Genomic DNA, 19617 nt, shown 5'->3' with positions numbered 1-19617 from the left:
CATCATACATATCCTCCATCCCATAGTCCCGTGCCCATATACCCATCATACATATCCTCCATCTCATAGTCCCGTGCCCATATACCCATCATACATATCCTCCATCCAATAATCCCGTGCCCATATACCCATCATACATATCCTCCATCCCATAGTCCCGTGCCCATATACCCATCATACATATCCTCCATCCCATAGTCCCGTGCCCATATACCCATCATACATATCCTCCATCCCATAGTCCCGTGCCCATATACCCATCATACATATCTTCCATCTCATAGTCCCGTGCCCATATACCCATCATACATATCCTCCATCCAATAATCCCGTGCCCATATACCCATCATACATATCCTCCATCCCATAGTCCCGTGCCCATATACCCATCATACATATCCTCCATCCCATAGTCCCGTGCCCATATACCCATCATACATATCCTCCATCCCATAGTCCCGTGCCCATATACCCATCATACATATCCTCCATCCCATAGGCCAGTGCCCATATACCCATCATACATATCCTCCATCCCATAGTCCCGTGCCCATATACCCATCATACATATCCTCCATCCCATAGTCCCGTGCCCATATACCCATCATACATATCCTCCATCCCATAGTCCCGTGCCCATATACCCATCATACATATCCTCCATCCCATAGTCCCGTGCCCATATACCCATCATACATATCCTCCATCCCATAGGCCAGTGCCCATATACCCATCATACATATCCTCCATCCCATAGTCCCGTGCCCATATACCCATCATACATATCCTCCATCCCATAGTCCCGTGCCCATATACCCATCATACATATCCTCCATCCCATAGTCCCGTGCCCATATACCCATCATACATATCCTCCATCCCATAGTCCCGTGCCCATATACCCATCATACATATCCTCCATCCCATAGTCCCGTGCCCATATACCCATCATACACATCCTCCATCCCATAGTCCAGTGCCCATATACCCATCATACATATCCTCCATCCCATAGTCCCGTGCCCATATACCCATCATACATATCCTCCATCCCATAGTCCCGTGCCCATATACCCGTCATACATATCCTCCATCCCATAGTCCCGTGCCCATATACCCGTCATACATATCCTCCATCCCATAGTCCCGTGCCCATATACCCGTCATACATATCCTCCATGCCATAGCCCTGAGCCGGGTGGCGCTGAGCAGGAAGTTCCTGGAGATGTGCTGTTATGTAACCTGACAGTAATAGAGGAGGGGGGATTCATATCTGTCATGTGCTCTCTGCTCCTTTCTGGAGGGCAGACAATGGCTGGAGCTTATGTTCCCGGGGATGCTAGATTTCTCCATGTCGGTGTCTGCTGAGGTGTTGTCGAGTGGGAAAACTGTTGTTCATAGCAACCAATCACAGCTCAGCTTTCATCTTTTAAATAGCGCTGGTGTAATGAAAGCTGCTTAGTGATTGGTTACTATGGGCAACACAGGCAGTGTAACCTGTTGCGGTCAAGAAGATGTGCCTATGAAATTGGTATAATACATATGACAAATCCTACTTAATATTTAGTTTCTTGCTTCCTGTATGTCATAGTCTTCCACTTCACCATATGTGGCTCCCAGAGTCGCCTCTGACGTTCTCCCCTGTGGCTAGTAATGGAGCAGGCTTGGCCAGCTCATGGCTGCACGTTTATAGGGGCTTTGGTCTTTTGTAGAACATTTTAGGACGCGTCCTCCTTATTGACCCAACACCTTATTATACCGACCCCATCTTCAAAATCCACAGTAGGGAGCAGGGGACGCCATCGCCGGCATCCCACAACTGAGGAGCGCACCACGGACCCTCCATAGAATAGGGCCGCCAGGTCACGGTGCTGTAGTTTAGGGCCACATCATGGGGGGCTGCTCCAGGGCGGCCATAAATGGCGTTGCCACTACAAGGGAATGTGTTAGAATTTTGATTTATTTATTTTTTGGACTTTGTTAAAAAGTTTATTTAGAAATGTATGAAATTAAATGGTGTAATGTTTTAATTTTTTTTTTTTTATCCCTTTTTCATTGAGACGCCATTTTTATTTACTGGTGCGTAAGAGTCAGAACAAATGAGTCTGACCCAGGATGTAGCGTCGGACCCCCAGGATGTAGCGTCGGACCCCCAGGACGTAGCGTCGGACCCCCAGGACGTAGCGTCGGACCCCTGCTCCCCCATCCCATTCCCCGGCTGTGGAATTATCGTACGCGTTTTGACTCCTGAGCGTTCTGATTTTTTTTTTTATGTGTTCCTTTGCTTGTTGCTCAGAGGAGACTTTTTACTCTCTTGCCTTGGTCGTCCGTGCCTCGGCTGCAGCTGTCGTACATTCCTCATCTTGTCGCCATATGTTGGGAAATACTGTTACTCATTACACGTTGGCTGAACCGTGCTGAGATTGTGTCCTGGCGCGGACTGCCATATTTCATACAGTGTCATCATGCTTCAATATATAAATTTTAAAGGGAATCTGTCAGGAGTTTTTTTTTTACTATGTAATCTGAGAGCATCATGTTGTAGGGGCAGAGTCCCTGATTCCAGCCATGTGTCACTTACTGACATGCACGCTGTCATTTTGATACAATCACAGTTTCTCTGCCACAAAGCTAGCAGTGCACTAAATGCTGAGCCCTGTATAAACCCGCACTCGCCACTGATTGGCTTCTTTCTGTCTATATCCCTGCCCACACTATTGATTGGCTGCTTTATTTGTACACTGTGCATTGGCAGCTTTCTGTCAATGCACGGTCAGTGGTGAGGGCAAGGTTGGACCAGAAGGCACCAGGCACCTAGTCCTGTAGTAATGATCCACCAGTTTTATTGAAACTGCAACAGAGCTCAGTAAGTGATACATCGCTGCAATCAGGGTCTCTGCCCCTACATCAAGTTGCTCTCAGATTGTATAAAAGCCTGCTGACATATTTCCATTAAGGGACCTCCAGGAGTGAATTGAAATAATATATATTGACATGTACATTGGCGTTCGGATAGCTTTTCTTTTGGCTGTATTACCAGGGGCGGACATATCCTTGGTGCCAACTGCACAGGGGCCCAAACGGTAAGGGGGCCCATTTCTACCTCCAAAACAGGTGCAATTTTGCACTTTTAGGAGCTCTTGGACTGCAAAGGGCACATATATTGTATTTACACAGGAGCCCTTTTCTGTCTGTGTCCACCAGTGTGTATTACGCCATTTTTTAAAAATAAAATGGGAGCAAATTTTCCAATATGATCTAATGTTGATGCATATAGGATTCTTTATATTGAGCCTAGCTGTACTATATACACCCTGAGTGGATCACTGTTGGGTGAGCCTTCAGTTGAGATGCATCATTCTAGCACTCAATGCCAGTCTGCTGCAGACATATATGATAACATCATGTAGTCAAGGAGTATTGCAAAATTATTCTACCGATGGCTTTTTACATATTAGTGGTTACCTTTTAGTTATTGACTCGCCCCACGTTTCCCTCTGCAATGTTCATTCCTTCATTCATTTTCTGACCACCTGTTATCCTCCGACAAAGCCTTAGCCGAAACGCGCGTCGGGGTGGATGTCACTCAGCAGGGAGTATCCTATTCATCTCCTACACCCCCCGACTATCCATTATTGATATTGCCGGGCCACTTTACTAAGGACACTTTTGCACTTTGTCACTAAGGATATATGCCACATTGATAACTATATGCTTCACATTATGTATGTATTTATACAAGTACTGGCATTATACCATTACATATAATTGACTCCCCGGCTTTTTACTAAATTCTGGGTCCTCTCCCCATATTTGTGGTTTTCTGTTTGGATTATTGTTACCTTCCTGATTGTTAATAAAGGTGTGTGTATGTATATACATATAATATATTTTTGTTTATACTGGGCTTTTACGGTTGGTCCATCCTTTTGTTCCACCCTCCTTGTGAAGTTTGCAGCCTGATCCAAATGTCAGATATTTCTGTTTTCTTGGAGTGTCTCGTCCAGTAATAAAGGCTGGATGTGAGGCCTGTGTGTGTTCTGGGTGCAGTTGTCTTCATTAGCCCATATATTAGCACAGCTTCTATCCTGCACTTATTTCCTCTTCATGTATTTTTTTTTCTCTCCTTCCTTAGGCCTTGTTCACACCTTCAATATTTATAAACCAAAACCAGGAGTGGGTGATAAATACAGAAGTGGTGACGTGTTGCTATTATACTTTTCCTCTGATTGTTCCACTCCTCATTTTGATAACCAATACTGATGTAAAGTAAAATACTGACCAAATACTGAACGTGTGAACTTGGCCTTATATACAGCCTGTTTTCTCTGCCCTCCTTGAGGTTGTAGATGCTTTTCCCCCTCTCTATTTTGGAAATGTGTACATTTATCACTCCCTGCTCTCTCCATGGCTCATTCAAACCAGCATACAATTGTTCCTTGTGCTGTCCGTGTGAAGGGTGAGAGTAGAATCGGGAGCGCTGACGGATTTCTAATATTTTTGCAGGACTCTGACTCTGCAGCAGCAAAATTGTAGTCTTCATTAAAAAAAAATTGTGTTTGCAAAGTTGCTTAACTTTGCATTTAGGAAGCAAATGAACAGTAAAATAAAAAACTGTACGAGTGTGTACAGTACATAACCGTTAACGGGAATCTGTCACCAGATTTATGTTTTACAATTTGAGAGCAGCATAAAATGGGGTCAGAAACCCCGACTCCAATGTTGCATAATTTACTGGGCTTCTCTCTGTAGTTTCAATACAGTCAGCGATAATCTGCTGCAGCTCTGCTAGTCTTCTCAGTGATGAGCTGTTAATTGACCTTGTTCTCCCGACACTGTGCGTAGGAAGAAAGCTGCCGATCGATGGTGGTGGGACACCTGGGTAAGACGGAGCTCGTGAGTAATGAGTTGTATACGGCAGGAGCTCTTACTGAGAGGACTAGCAGAGCTGCAGAAGATAAAACTACAGCTGGCAGCCCAGGAATTGAGCCAGTGTTGGAATTGGTGGTCTGTTCCCCTCCATCAATTAACTGCTCCCATTCCGATCCTTGGTTATGACTGTCCGGATTATACAGTGTGTTGATAGTCGGCTTCTCCATGCTTTGCTGAGAGATCCTCTGCGTGTGTATACAGCTAGATCTCAGGATCCCCTAACCTCATCATACGGGAGATTGATCCCGATCCTGACCCCGTTCCGTGTGATTTGTCCATATATTCTACTCATCCGCCATAGTTCCTGTCTTCAGCAGAATACTGAATATTTCTTTTTTTTTTTTTTTCTGTCCTTCCGGCATTTCCTGTCTCGAAATTCTTCCGTGCCGCGTTTTTGACTGATAATGGGTTGTGTTTATTTTTTTCTTCTTTAGTGTGTTATCTTTTTTTTAAATTGAGATGATGAAATAGAACTTAGAAGACAAAGCGATGGTGTTCTGCTAAACATTCCTATCAGTAGACTATGGAATAATCTCTGCACATTGGAGAAACTGAGCGTCCACCAAGGACTGTACGAAAATTAATTAAAGCAGAAAAAAAAAATCCATAAGCATCAGGAGAGCAAATCTAAAGGGTTTGTCTGGGCAAAAAGAAAAGGGAAAAGGTTCCCGGTTGTTTGGATCTGTAAAAAGAAGAAAAAAAAAACAACAAACTGCTTGATATTTTCCTACCGGCACCCTGCTGGATCCGGCGCTAGCTGCTCCGTAGTCTGCGCTGGTAATCGGAAGAGGAGACGTCGCCGATCCACCGGCAACGGGACCGCTGCAGCCTGTCACTTGAGCAGTGCATTATCAAAAAATCAACTAAAGATGGGCTGCTCAATTCACCTGACCGCTGCAGCCAATCACTGGCTGCACAGATCCTGCTGATGGCGGAACGGTGACATGTCAGAGTCCTTTTTCAGCACAGACCACGAAGCGACGTGCACCGGATTCAGGTAGGTAGGATCAGTTACCGTAAGTTTGGTTTTTTACAGATCAAAGCCCCATGGGAAACTTTGTTGGTTTTTTTGTTTGTTTGTTTCTTTTTTTTGCCTGGACAACCCTTTTTAAAGGTAGTACACTGTGCCTTGGGTGCGGAAGTTATGCAGAATAATAAACTACAAGCGAAGCAGACGAGATTTAAAAAAAAAAAAAAAAAATGCTTCGTACATATCGTGGAAAATTTTCACGGATAAATTCAGCCCCCGGGAGCAGATTTTTTTTTTTTTAAATACGCAGCATGTCATTTTTTTATGCGGATTTACAGCCCAAATTTCTTGCAGTGCGTGGGGTGAAGTCTTCCACAGACCCACAACCAAAATCCGCTCCAAACAACAAATAATATGAAATTTGGAGAAGAAATTCTGCAGATACGATGCAGAAAAACTGCTTCAAGTCTGCTGTGTTGGCGAGTTCCCTTAATGGGTTTTCTTTACATCACTTTTTTTTTTTTTCTTTATGTTTAAAACCTAACACTAAGAGATCCCCAGGAGTACACAGACGGTGATCATAGAGCGCCTGCAGTCAAAATGAAAGCCAAAAGAGTCACTTTTTGGCTTTCAATATGTATTATATACAGGAGCTTCTCACAAAATTAGAATATCATCAAAAAGGTAATTTATTTCAGTTCTTCAATACAAAAAGTGACTCTCTTATATTCTATAGAATCATTACACACAGAGTGATCTATTTCACGTGTTTATTTCTGTTAATGTTGATGATCATGGCTTACCGCCAATGAGAACCCAAAAGTCATTATCTCAGTAAATTAGAATAATTAACAAAAGACACCTGCAAAGGCTTCCTAAGTGTTTATAAAGGTCCCTCAGTCTGATTCAGTAGGATCCACAATCATGGGGAAGACTGCTGACTGACAGATGTCCAGAAGGCAGTCACTGACACACTCCACAAGGAAAGCAAATTTGGCATTTCGTTTGGAAATCAATGTCCCAGAGTCTGGAGGAAGAGTGGAGAGGCCACAATCCAAGCTGCTGGAGGTCTAGTGTGAGGTTTTCACAATCAGTGATGGTTTGGGGAGCCATGTCATCTGCTGGTGTAGGTCCACTGTGTTTTATCAAGACCAAAGTCAGCGCAGCCGTCTACCAGGAAATTTTAGAGCACTTCATGCTTCCCTCTGCCGACAAGCTTTTTGGAAATGGAAATTTCATTCTCCAGCAGGACTTGGCCCCTGTCCACACTGCCAAAAGTACCAATACCTGGTGTACAAACAGTAACACTGTGCTTGATTGGCAGCAAACTCGCCTGACCCTATCCCCATCGAGAATCTATGGAGTATTGTCAAGAGGAAGATGAGAGACACCAGACCCAACAATGCAGATGAGCTGAAGGCTGCTATCAAAGCAACCTGGGCTTCCATAACCCCTCAGCAGTGCCACAGGCTGATCGCCTCCATGCCACGCTGCAGTCATAGGGTTAATCTGCCGGTAAATAGTGTTAAAAGGCTGCATTTCTGAAGCCGCAGCTACAAGGAGAAAATGTACTTATAGCCCCCATGTAGCCACTCGTTTCTAGTCATTGGGCGGTTACAGTCACCACTTATTATACTGTGAGAACTGTGTAATTACACACACACACACAGAGCAGGCTGTCAATCAAACTGTCAGCAGTGACTGTAACCGCCCCCTGCATCGCCCCAATGACTAGAAGCGAGCGGCTACAGGGAGAATGTAAGGTAACTTTCCCCTGTAGCCGCTGCTCCAGTAATGCAGCCAGGCAAGATTTTAACACTACTTACCTGCAAATTAACCCTATATCTGCAGGTAAATAGCATGAGCGGTTCCCTATGAGACTGAAATTTGAACCTGCGATAAATCGTTTCAACAGACGTAAGTCTCCAGGAGGAAAATTTTCTCCAGAATTTTGAGTTTTGGAAAGGATTACCTTACTACTGCCAATCGTCCCAACGAACGAGCAAAAGTCTCTTTTAAGCCTGCAGAACAACTGCGGTAGTCTGTGCCTATTACCGATCGTTCCCTGTGCATGGGAAGTGCGGGTCTCCTGTCAGTCCAGGCTGGTAAACAACGGGTGATCGGCTTCCATGTAGCGGCTTATTTGGTGGACGTTCAGCTCCGCGGGTCGGCTAGTCTAGGTGCACTCTAATTAGCGTCTCGGGATCCAGTCAGTCAGAAGTTACCTGAGCCCTGGAGATGATGGAGTTGGTCTTCATAGTGTTCCCCATTCCTAGATTAGGACTCAATAAGTCTGGCAAGTTTGGCTGAGAAAATTTCCACCTTTTTATTGCCTGGAAAGTAAGATGAATGTTCTCTCCGCAGCCCCACGTCCTTGCATCTGTGCCTATCAGAAGAAGACTTCTAGTGTGGGTTTCCCACCAATTCCTCCTGACTGTGGACCATCAGCAGCTTTACTAGGAAGTTCTTTCTTGTTCCACCACCGAAGGATTCACCGTTGGTGTCGTCTGTTCTGAATCTGGCCCCAGCGAACCGCTAGTCGCGTGCCGTCAGAATCCCTAAAAGAGACCCTTTTTGTCAGACAGGTCAGGCAGGCCTGTGGTTAAACTCCTATACTCTTTTTCTGGATCTCCTGGAAGACTTGATCCGTTCTGGAAGGAGAAAACACATCTGTTCTACAGACTCGAATTCTCAGAAACACAATTTATTTTATTTTCTTAGGGTTGTTCTTTTTCGAGTATTTTATCAATCCTAGTTGCAGCCATAGCATGTGAAGAGATGAGACTTTAGATCCTCCATGACTTTTCTACAAAAAATAGATCTTTTAGGTACAGCCCTATCAATAATTGTGATTTTTTTTTTTTTTTTTTTTTTCTCAGAAAGCCACAATGTCCACCATACTTAAAAAGGATATGTGCCAGGGTTTTGATCTCGAGACCCACAAACTCTAATTTATTTATTTTTTTTATCAGCCCCATCTGACATCATCTGAGATACCGTTTTCTATTTTTTTTTTTTGTAACCAGATAGAGCTTTTGTGTCTGGATAAGTCTCCATTCACATATCAGAGTTTCAAACGTTTTTTTTTTTTTATATCTATTACAGTCCATGTTCCTTTTCACATGCCCTCTTGATGGAGATTTGTCCACTGATGCACAACAAAACGGACAGAACACGGATGCTATCCGAGGTGCATCTGTGTGCTCCACATTTTTCACTGGTATACGCTAGAAGAAAATTGGGAAACTTCCAGTATTTATTTTTTTTCTCATATGAGAAAAATGGAAACCTGGACCAAAAAACACATTAAAATTGGATCCAGCCCAATGATGGTTGGCGGAACATGACAAACTTGATGATCTGAATTCCAGACTTCAAGATGTCAGTCTGAGCCACGGCCAGTCCATGCATTGCAGTCCGATCTCAGCCCGATTTTCACAGATGTCTGAATGCGCCCTTATACTGTGATTACCATACTCTCCCATCTTTATTCTCCTAAATAAGCTAATATACTATAAATATAGAATCGTGAAGGATGAGCTGTCATCTACATTATAACTTTATGACAGGAGCTGTCTAATCATGATCAGTAAGTGTGATAGGAGTTTCTGTCCCATCCTCCCCTCTAGTCAACTTTAGTAGTAAAATCCATATAATTTCATCATACATGCAGTTCTGGTGACTGAGATTCAGAAAATATAAAGCCATGTAAATCATTTGATCACTTGGCCTAGTGGAGAAGAAGGAATAATTTAAATTTTCATATGGAAAGGAGTAATTTAATAAGGTAATACTAGCTGAAATATACTGGGGGGCTAGCTACAGAATGAATTATTAAAATAACTAGTGGGAGTGCTACTTTAATTACAACTGTCCATTTTACCTGGTCCTCGGTGTTTTGTTGAACATGGTTTTTTTCCCATCTTGGGACAAGGATTAGGATATGACAAATTGGCAACTACACCCAACTTTCAAAGTTTCTTTGACTAATGATACTGCTAGTAATTTGGATTACTGGGGCTTATTATTATACCAGGATTGCTGTTTGTGTCACTTGATGTTTGTAACTGTCATTGGAGCACGGTGACTGTGTAATATAATAACATTGAGCATCGTCTGGTATATCATCAGAAAAAAACACTTTTTAAGCCCTTGGTGATGTGTGCTGTGAATCTATGGCCCTTTTGGCTGTTGCTTAATGTCTTTGTATTATGTTACTATCTCTAATAGGAAAAAAAACCGATAATTTTCACATTGGTCTCTACACCTTATAAGAGACTCATACTTTCTGTCCTGTACAGATGACTTTTCAGCTGTCTCATTATCATCACAAACCAGATTGTTATGAAAGGTAACACCTCTATATACAGTAGATGACACAGGAGCCACCGTTCACAATAGGTGATGACACAGCTCGCCTCCTCCTCTACTCCTGTACAATGACACGTCTATATACAGTAGATAACACAGGATTCCACCATTCACAATAGGTGATATCACAGCTCACCTCCTCCTGTACAATGATTGATAACACCTCTATATACAGTAGATAACACAGGATCCACCATTCACAATAGGTGATATCACAGCTCACCTCCTCCTGTACAATGACTGATAACACCTCTATATATAGTAGATAACAAAGGAGCCACCATTCACAATAGGTGATATCACAGCTCGCCTCCTCCTCTACTCCTGTACAATGACCCCTCTATATACAGTGGATAACATAGGATCCACCATTCACAATAGGTGATATCACAGCTCACCTCCTCCTCCTGTACAATGGCTGATAACACCTCTATATACAGTAGATAACACAGGATCCACCATTCACAATAGACGATGTCACAGCTCACCTCCTCCTCCTGTACATTCACTGATAACACTTCTATATACAGTAGATAACACCGGATTCAGCATTCACAATAGGTGATATCACAGCTCCCCTCTTCCTTCTGTACAATGACTGATAACACCTCTATATACAGTAGATAACACAGGATCCACCATTCACAATAGGTGATGTCACAGCTCACCTCCTCCTCCTGTTCAATGACTTTGCCCAGATTAGAGCATGCTCAGATAATGCTTCTGTACAAAACGAAGGTCCAGAGTCCGTCTATTGCTGCTAAAGTCTAGGTGCAGGATGAGAAGTAGGAGTCTAGTACTGGGCCTAGTCTCCAGTGTGAAAATCGTAGTATATATTTTTTCTTCAATATAGATGGTGAACTGAAAAATATCCAAAATGTTTCTAGAATACATTTATCGTAAAAACCTTTTCTTCCATTTACCTCTTACGTATTTTGATTCTAGTAAATTGGGGCAAAGCTTCTCACCAACCAGTGGGAAAAAATAGTTTTTCCTTGGCTCTTTCCTTGCTCAGCTGTCGCACAAAGGTTTGGAGGACGCAGCAGCACAGAAACGTCTATCAAACGATAAAACGCGGCGCGCCCACACCGCTAGTGTCGTAGGTGTTGGTATTGGGAATCTTTGTTCTTTCAAGGCTGCTTTTCCGTGTCTGAATATGGCAGAAGATCCTGCAGGATCCTCTAGAACGTCTGACACAATCTCCGAGCTGAACGTTCTGCTGGAGAACTTTCAATCAGATGGCGTAACTTCTCTCTGTCCAGTCATCATGGCTTCTGTCCATCGAGGGAGAGGTGCGGCGATAAAGGTGGATATATTGCTCACGTTCATGAGTGGCGTCCTTGGTGTCTTCCCTATTTACCCTGTGATTTTTGGTCTTGAGAAGTCCATGATTCTAGAAGAATTATTTTGTTTCGCCGTCCCGATTGTAGAGAGAATTTAGATTTCTTCGTTGTTCGCTTGACTTCAGTTGCCTATTGCAAGTTTTACCCAATTAAGCAGTTGTGACAGCACAGGTTAGGTCACTGGCCGGTCTCGTGAGCAATGAGTGCAGCTCTTACAAGCTCTTTACTGTAGAGCTTGTAAGTGCTGCTCTGAAGCTGACCGGATCACTAATTCCAGCCAGATTCAGTTCTATCCTAAATGCTTACCATTTTAGATGGTTCTTTTTATTATTTTTTTAATTTTAAATATAACATTTTACGTCACTGAATCATTTTAACATGCGGATTTTAGTTTATTTACTATAGGTTTGTTTTTTGGATTTTTTTTTTATATATAATACCAATGCCCCGCTTCCACGGCAGAGCAGTGTGCACAGAGACTAATACAGCTCCATAATGCCATATATACGGAGATGTTCTCTCCTAGAGGCGACGCTTATAGCCTGAAATACCAGAATCATGGGGATCTGTAGTTCAGGTTTCAGGTCCTTAGACTCTTGGCCGGGCTACCATAATGGTGGACCAAAAAGTGTCTGAAACTGACCTGATGTGCTGCTCCTGGCTTAACAATAAAGCATAAGCTTGGCTGTATTGACACTAATGTTATTTTAACCATTTCTTTTCATCAGTAATGAATGCCATGACAACCCTTAATTCAGTGTCGAATGGAAAGTGTCTGCAGGCTTTTACACATGGCAGCAGTAGTATGGTACAGCTGTGTAGGCGCTCGTGTCTCCATCAAAATGACACCTTTATTGTACACATCAGATGAGCCAGTCATGAGAAATCTAGTGTAGAAGCCATATGCAAATCAGGCTGTAAGTGCACTGGGGGCGTGTCTTGGGCTAGACTGCTTCTTCCCCCAGTGCACTTCCAGCCTGATTTACATACGGCTTGTACATTAGATTTCTCATGACTGGCACATCGGATCTGTACAATAAAGGTGTCATTTTTATCGGGAGACGAGCAGCTGTTCGACCATAACACTAACTCCATATATAAAATCCTTCTGACCGGTTCCTTTTAGGTTTATTAACCCCGGTGTTCACTTAGATTTTCTGTCTTGCAGCTGTGAACGGTTTATCGTGATCTTCTGAGTCACCATGATGCGCTTCCTCTTTCTCCTTCTGCCATAAATGGCTCTCGAGCTATTTATACATTTTTCCCTCGATGCTCCGACGATCTGCGCCGTCCGGTCATTTTCAGGATTCTTTCACACGTGCCGTTTTGATGCAGTTTTCAGAGGCGTCGCCAAAGCAGACGGAAGATACGGCTGCAAGCGCAAGAACCACGGGAGGCATAATAACCAAATGTATAGAAATTCCTTTTGAGATGGTGCTAGAATATAAAAAGCCTTGCTGGTGCTTGGCGATCGCCTGCAGCGCTTGTGCCGATGCTTATCCGCTCTTATAGAGTAAAATAAACCATTTTCGTTTAGAAGCATTTAAAACAATGAAGCAAAGTTTAAAAAAAAAAAGAGTAAAGAATAACTAACTTTTTTTTTTTTTTTTTTTTTAGCCAATCTAATTTTTAAAAATATTGTGATAGAGTTAAAGGGGAGTGTGTGATCTCTGAAAAAACCCCTGTTCCCAAGTGCAGTTTTGAGGGATGAGGGGTGGAGGAAGTAGGCTGTGCTTTACTCACCGTTCCCAGGTCCAGGGCTGACATTCCACCTTAGCTCCCGATGTCGACTGATCTGCAGTGCTGAGCGGTTTGTGTTGTCTACAAGGGCGGAGGCAAAGAGATCAGTTATTGGCTGCAGCGCTGTTGACACGACGTCAGGGCAACAGACACCTGGAGGAGAGGTGGAGACTCTGTGCTGGACCAAGGGAGAGTGAGTGAGGCTTTTTTTTTTTTTTTTTTTTTTTTTTTAAGGAGTAAACTATATGGTTTTTCTGAATCTGGAAAAGCCCCATTAGCGTATGGCATCCGATGTGATATGCTATTGACCCTCGGTCCAACTCTGCTTCGTGTGTGAGCCGAGTATCCGTGCTCTGTGCTCCGATCCTTTGGCTTGTGGAGCACAGGTGCGGAGGAGACTGAGAAAGTAATTTCTCCATCTCCTTCATTGCCGGCGTCCGCGGGAATGGCACTGCGTTCGGGTGACACCACACTCCAGTCCCATCTGCTGGAACATCAGTGCTCTCGTTATGAGTACGGCAAATTGTGTGAGCGAAAAAATTATCTGTGCACGAGGCGAGACAAGGTTTTTTTTTTTAATGATCGGGTAAATAAATAGTTAATAAATTATGGTTTAATTGCTGAACAGTAATTCCCTGTATTCACACTGCGAACGATTGCCATTTAGAGTGCGCGATCAGAGCGCGAGCAACAACAAATGTTTCAGTCGCCTTAACGACTTTGCGCCCCATGTACGTCCCATTTCCACTACACAATGATGGTGGACGATGAATCTTATCAATTTATCTTCTATATTGGAGCCTTTAGATGTTCTGTGCTGCTCTTCACCAGCAGGGCTCAGTTTGGGCAGCACATACACGTCCACTTTCTGGCCACTTGTGGTGCCTGCAGCTATGATGCCTACAACATTCGTCTACAAAGGGGAAAAAAAAAAATTCTTAAGCCACTATGGGGATACTTTAGAAAAATGTTGACAGTGGAATCTAATTTAAAGAGGTCCTGTCACCAGGTCTAAAGTGTCCAGTTTTTTTCTTTTTTTTTTATTCCCGCTGCTTCCCGGAGTATTGGCTTTTTAACTTTATTTTTTTAATCCTTTATTTGGTTCCAGAGATGCCAAGTTTGTTATTTGGTGCTAATTTTTTTAATGATCTGTACCTAGGGGGCGTGACTCACAAGGTAATTGTGTGTAACATCTGTAGACACGCCCCCAAAGAACCGTGAGCCCCACCCACTTCATAAAGACTATAAAAATTAACACTAAATGAAAAAGCCCATATCTCTGTAATTGTACGACAGATTAAAATAATAGTTATCTCATTCTGCAGCCGACACTAGACCTGCATTCCACCAGGATCTGTTTTAAGGAAGACCTGTCAGAAACTTTGGGGTAGGGGGTAGCAAAACACAAGTTCAAACCCACCTTCCTGGCCACAATTAGATATGAGACCAGTGATTGGCGGCAGCGTCCTAATGGAGTGGCCTCTCTAAACCATTCTGGTCCTTTTGTAAAAATCTTGGATGACCCCTTTTGACTTCTTCAGCCATTTTTCTAACGATGGTGCAAATCGATTCTCAAGACCAGGTCCGGCGACCATGGCTGTAATCTGTGGCCATCACACGAGCCCTGCGTACCACCTCCGTGGTGCTAATTTTGATTAGTTGACCTGGTGCCACGTTGCATGTGCGTCACACCACAGCGATGACCTCACGCCTGGCCCGATAATCAAAAGAACAGCCACGAGTGCCGTCAGGTAAGAGGCGGTTCTCAAGGCTCCTGTCCGGCAGCTCCAGAATTCTGACGGGGTGGCTGTACCAGACCCTGCAAATGGCCAAATATTTGTTTCTTCCATTTTACTCCAAACTTTCATTTTCTTTTTTTTTCCTTTTTTTTCCTTTTTTTCAAAAAAAAGTTGTGCATTTGTCTTCCGAAATCGGAAATTTTTGCCCATAAGGAACAATAGTCGGCTGGGGTCGTTCATCGTGTATAGAAATATCTTGCCTTTTTTTATTTTTCTTGCACGGTTTGTAATATTTGTGGTTGAAGACTATATGTATAGCGTCTTTGTTGTTTTTTTGTTTTGTTTTTTACTCTTGTGCCTATAACTTTTTCTCTTTTTTTTTTTTTTTTTTCCTCGATTTTCAATCATTAATGTAATAAGTTGCACCACTCGTGTATTATGCCTACTAACGTTACACTAATGCAGCCTATGACACCCTCTCTTAAAGGGGTTGTCTAATTAAGAACATTGAGGTCATATTCTTAGCACGACGCTGACCGTCGGATGGTGGCCATTACAGGATTACGGGATCCTCGTTTTGATGCTAGGTGTCGGTTCCAAAAATGGAACACGCGTCTATTGGACATTCACGGCGTATTCTATCTCGTCATAGGAGGTCTTCGTTTGACTCCTGGTTGCATCCTTGCCGTTGCCATTCTATATGTGTACGGCGTGAAACGCATCTTGACCACTGCATGAGTTTATGGCACGGAAAAGGATTTTTTTTTTCCTTATTTTTAGAAAATGTGCCAAATTTATTTCCATGTTTTTTCTTTCTGGATAAAAGGAATGTTATGGTACATGTATAGTAACATTCCTACAATCCAGCATTCATTATGCCTTTTTTCTCCCCCTATTGCCCGGCACCTGACCTTTTTCCTTTTCTGTTCTTGTGCATAGCGTTCCTACTTTAGAGTTTGACAGTCCGGCCCGTCGTCTCCCTTCCCGACTATTTTGCTGCAAATCAGTATTTGACTCCTCATGAAAACAGTGATGTCAGATAGTTTGGCAGGGGAAGTTTAGGGAGGAAACCTGCCTGGCCCTTTCCTGCCTCGGACTTTCTGGTCCTGGCTCTCCCGCAGATCTGAAGGTCTGGAAGCCGCACGGATCACTGGGGTAGATGAGGGCATCCGATATATTGATTTCTTCTGCCTGACGCCAGCAACATGAACGGCAATCTGCAAGGTAATGGGCTGTTCTTTTTTACAACATACGCGTACGATGGGGGCTTACTGCCGGAGCGAGCGTCCATGGGGGCGCTGGTGACGGAGTTAGGACCATGATGTATTTGTCTTTTACATTGTACATGTTGGAGTATTGTTGACTTCATTTTTTGATTTTGTGCACGCATCTAATAAAAAAAAGTTTTTCGGTTATTGTCATTAAAGCTTTAATTAATGGAATTACGTAGTGTTTACGAAAAATGATTTGCCGCTATCAGCATCATCACATTCACATCTAAAGGACACCGGTATCCTTCAGTGCAGATTTTATTTTTAATATATTTCACGTTACGGACATGCCTTGGTAAGTTTTTAGTTGTGCTATATAAAAATAAAGATTATTATTATTATTATACTGCTTCTATTTTTGGCTGATGGATTGAACAGAGCTCAGGCTACTTTGTATTATAACCAAACTCTGCTATACTCTTCTTTACAACTTTATCCCTGACCTGTCTGGTGGGCTCTTTGGTTTTCATGATGCTGTTTGATTCCTAAAGGCCCCGTCTCACTAAGCGACTTACCAGCGATCCCAACACCGATATCAAGGTGTCAGGATCGCTAGTAAGTCGCTATGTGATCGCTGGTGAGCTGTCACACAGACAGCTTCACCAGCGATCAGCACAGCGATGCTGAGCGCCCGGCATCGCTGGCCATCCTGTAAAAAATAGAATCAAAATAAAAAATATAGTTATTCTCACCATCCGATGTCCCGCGCAGTCTTCCGGCCTCTCTCCACGCTCCGGTCCCAGTGATCCTTTGCACGAATGACCGCGAGATGTCACGGTCTCGCGGGATAACAAAGTCTCGCGGTCATTTGTGCAAAGGATCACTGGGACCGGAGCGTGGAGAGAGGCGGGATGGCTGAACGGGACGTCGGAAGGTGAGAATAACTATATTTTTTATTTTTTTTATTATTTTTTACACCTGATCGCTGGTCTCCCGCTGTCACACACAGCGATGCGTGCTGGCCAGCGGGAGACCAGCGACCAAAGAAATGTCCAGAGGTTTCTTGCAGCGATCAGCGATACCGGCAGGGGGGCCGCTCGCTGATCGCTGTCACACACAGCGATCTTGCTGGTGAGATTGCTGTTATGTCACAAAAGTTGTGACTCAGCAGTGATCTCGCTACCGAGATTGCTTAGTGAGACGGGGCCTTAATGTTCTCAAACATACTTCTGAGTTTTTCATAGAACAGCTGTAATTCTACTGAGAATAAATTACAGGTGGACTTAACTTACTAATTGTGACTTCTGGAGGCAATTGGTCACTCAGGATTTTATTTTGGGGTATAAGACTACAGGGGCGTGAATATAAATGCACATTAAAATTTTCAAATTTATATGTTTTAATTATTTTAAAAAAACCCTGTATCATTTCTTCTACAATTTACAAATACTTGATACAATAAAAGAAAGTTTATGTTTGGGGATGTAAGGTGAAGAAAATGTGGACAAGTTACTTTTCCAAAAGGGTTGCAGAGCTTGGTGACCCGGTCCAAAGGAGCGCAAAACAAGGGGGATGAGAGTATTAGCAATTCTTATTTTTATTAGATAGTCCACAACGTGTTTCGACAGACAAGTTCTGTCTTCCTCAGGTGCCCCCAAAAAAAGAAAAAGATTCCAACTGCTATAAGATCCATTTATTGAGTGAAAAGTAAGACAGAGTTCACATGATTGTCTCTACTACGCGTTTCGAGCACCCACACTGTGTTCTTTATCAAAAATAAATGGATCTTATAGCAGCTGGAATCTTTTTCTTTTTTTTGGAGTAACTACACGCTGGACGACATGATTCTTTGCTCCCACACACCACAGGCTGCTTTCAAGTGAGCTGGTAAGACCCATTTTTTCCTCAGGTAGCACCTGAGAAAGACAGAACTTGTCTGTCCAAACGCATTGTGGACTATCTAATAAAAATAAGAATTGCTAATACTCTCATCCCACTTGTTTTGCGCTCCTTTGGACCGGGTCACCAAGCTCTGCAACCCTTTTTTTTTTTTTTTTTTTTTTTTTCCTCCAACTCGGCTGGAGCTGCATCTCATACCCTAATTCACGCATGGCTGGCGCTCCTAACTGACTGTCTTCTACTTTTCTTGAAGTTACTTTTCCAAGGCACTGTAGTGTGGAAATTCTTTCTGCAAATTTTCATAGTGAAATTTTGCAACAATACATGGGGTGAAATCCATTACAAAATTTGTAGACCTGCTGCAGAATTAGACTTCAGTGTTGTAGCACTGACTACCTTCTGTATTTTATACCCCGTATGTGATAGTTTTCCCTTTGGCTATCGTCCCTTACCATTCTTGCAGTGCCGGCCACAGTATGACAATAAATGATAGTCGTAATACATGTTGGTGTAGGCTAGCTGCCACATTAGTCTTTTAGTCTATTGGCTGTTACTAACAGAAGAGCCCTACTTCTCAACCGCAGTTCTCTATGCTGGTAGACGGTTTTTTTCCTATTTTCTGCAGTGAACATTAATTATATTCTTCCTTATCATTCTGTAATAAGTCTTAAAGGGGACCTATCACCAGATTAAAAAGTGTCCAGTTTTTGCTCTTATTTTATTCCCACTGCTCCACTGAATTTTTCGCTTTTTGTTTTTTTAAAATCCACCATACGGTTCTAGAGATACAAGCTTTATTTAGCATTAGTTTTTATATTCTTTAGCAAGGGGGCGTGGTTCACAGGATAATTATGCGGAGCAGCTTAAAGCCACACCCCCTTAGTAAAGATAAAAAAGACTCATATCTCTGGAACCGTATGGCGAATTTAAAGAAAAACAACAACAAAATGCGCAGGGGAATAACAGGAATAAAATAAGGGCAAAATCGCAAACTCTTTTGACTCAGTGAAAAGTGCTCTTTAAATGATAAACCAAAGGTGGACATGCAACTGCTGCCAAATAATTATTGGTACAGCTTTGTTTATTAATGGGCGTAAATGATGCCATGGACAGACAGACCTTCACAGCAACTTCTCCAATAAATAGTGGATTGCAAAGGAGGCAATTAAACTGTTTTGGGGGATTACTATAGATTTAGTTAGATAACCGATAAGCAAAAGCGACATTAAAATTTTATTTTTAAAGGATTTGTCTCCTAAAGACAACCCTTTTCCATTTGTCCAATGTCTTAGAGGGGGAATCCTGCGTTTGGGACTCCCATGTTGGAGCCGGATTGGCGGCCTCAGCCCCTCATTGACTTGTGGTTAGTGGGATGCGCATCAGATTTAGCAATGTTAATGTTACCGTTTCTC

At 42.9% G+C, this 19617-nt stretch overlaps 1 protein-coding gene across 3 annotated transcripts in view; it reads left to right on the top strand.

Moving 5' to 3' along the window:
• RIPOR1 (RHO family interacting cell polarization regulator 1) overlaps positions 1–19617 on the top strand; it is a 91388-nt gene that overhangs the window by 4898 nt on the left and 66873 nt on the right. The window contains exon 1 of one of the 3 annotated variants that reach the window (XM_073578407.1): positions 16143–16319. The exons of 1 other annotated variant lie outside the window; for it this stretch is intronic. In XM_073578407.1, the coding sequence (XP_073434508.1) occupies positions 16301–16319 (19 nt within the window). In that variant the 5' untranslated portion in view covers positions 16143–16300. Of the gene's footprint in view, positions 1–16142; positions 16320–19617 lie in introns of those variants that run through there. One more of the 3 variants, XM_073578410.1, reaches the window with a different exon arrangement.

Source organism: Dendrobates tinctorius, unplaced genomic scaffold, assembly GCF_039654945.1.
Source record: "Dendrobates tinctorius isolate UK_male_01 unplaced genomic scaffold, ASM3965494v1 ptg000059l, whole genome shotgun sequence".
NCBI lineage: Eukaryota > Metazoa > Chordata > Amphibia > Anura > Dendrobatidae > Dendrobates > Dendrobates tinctorius.
This window is presented reverse-complemented; position numbering and strand designations above follow the sequence as displayed.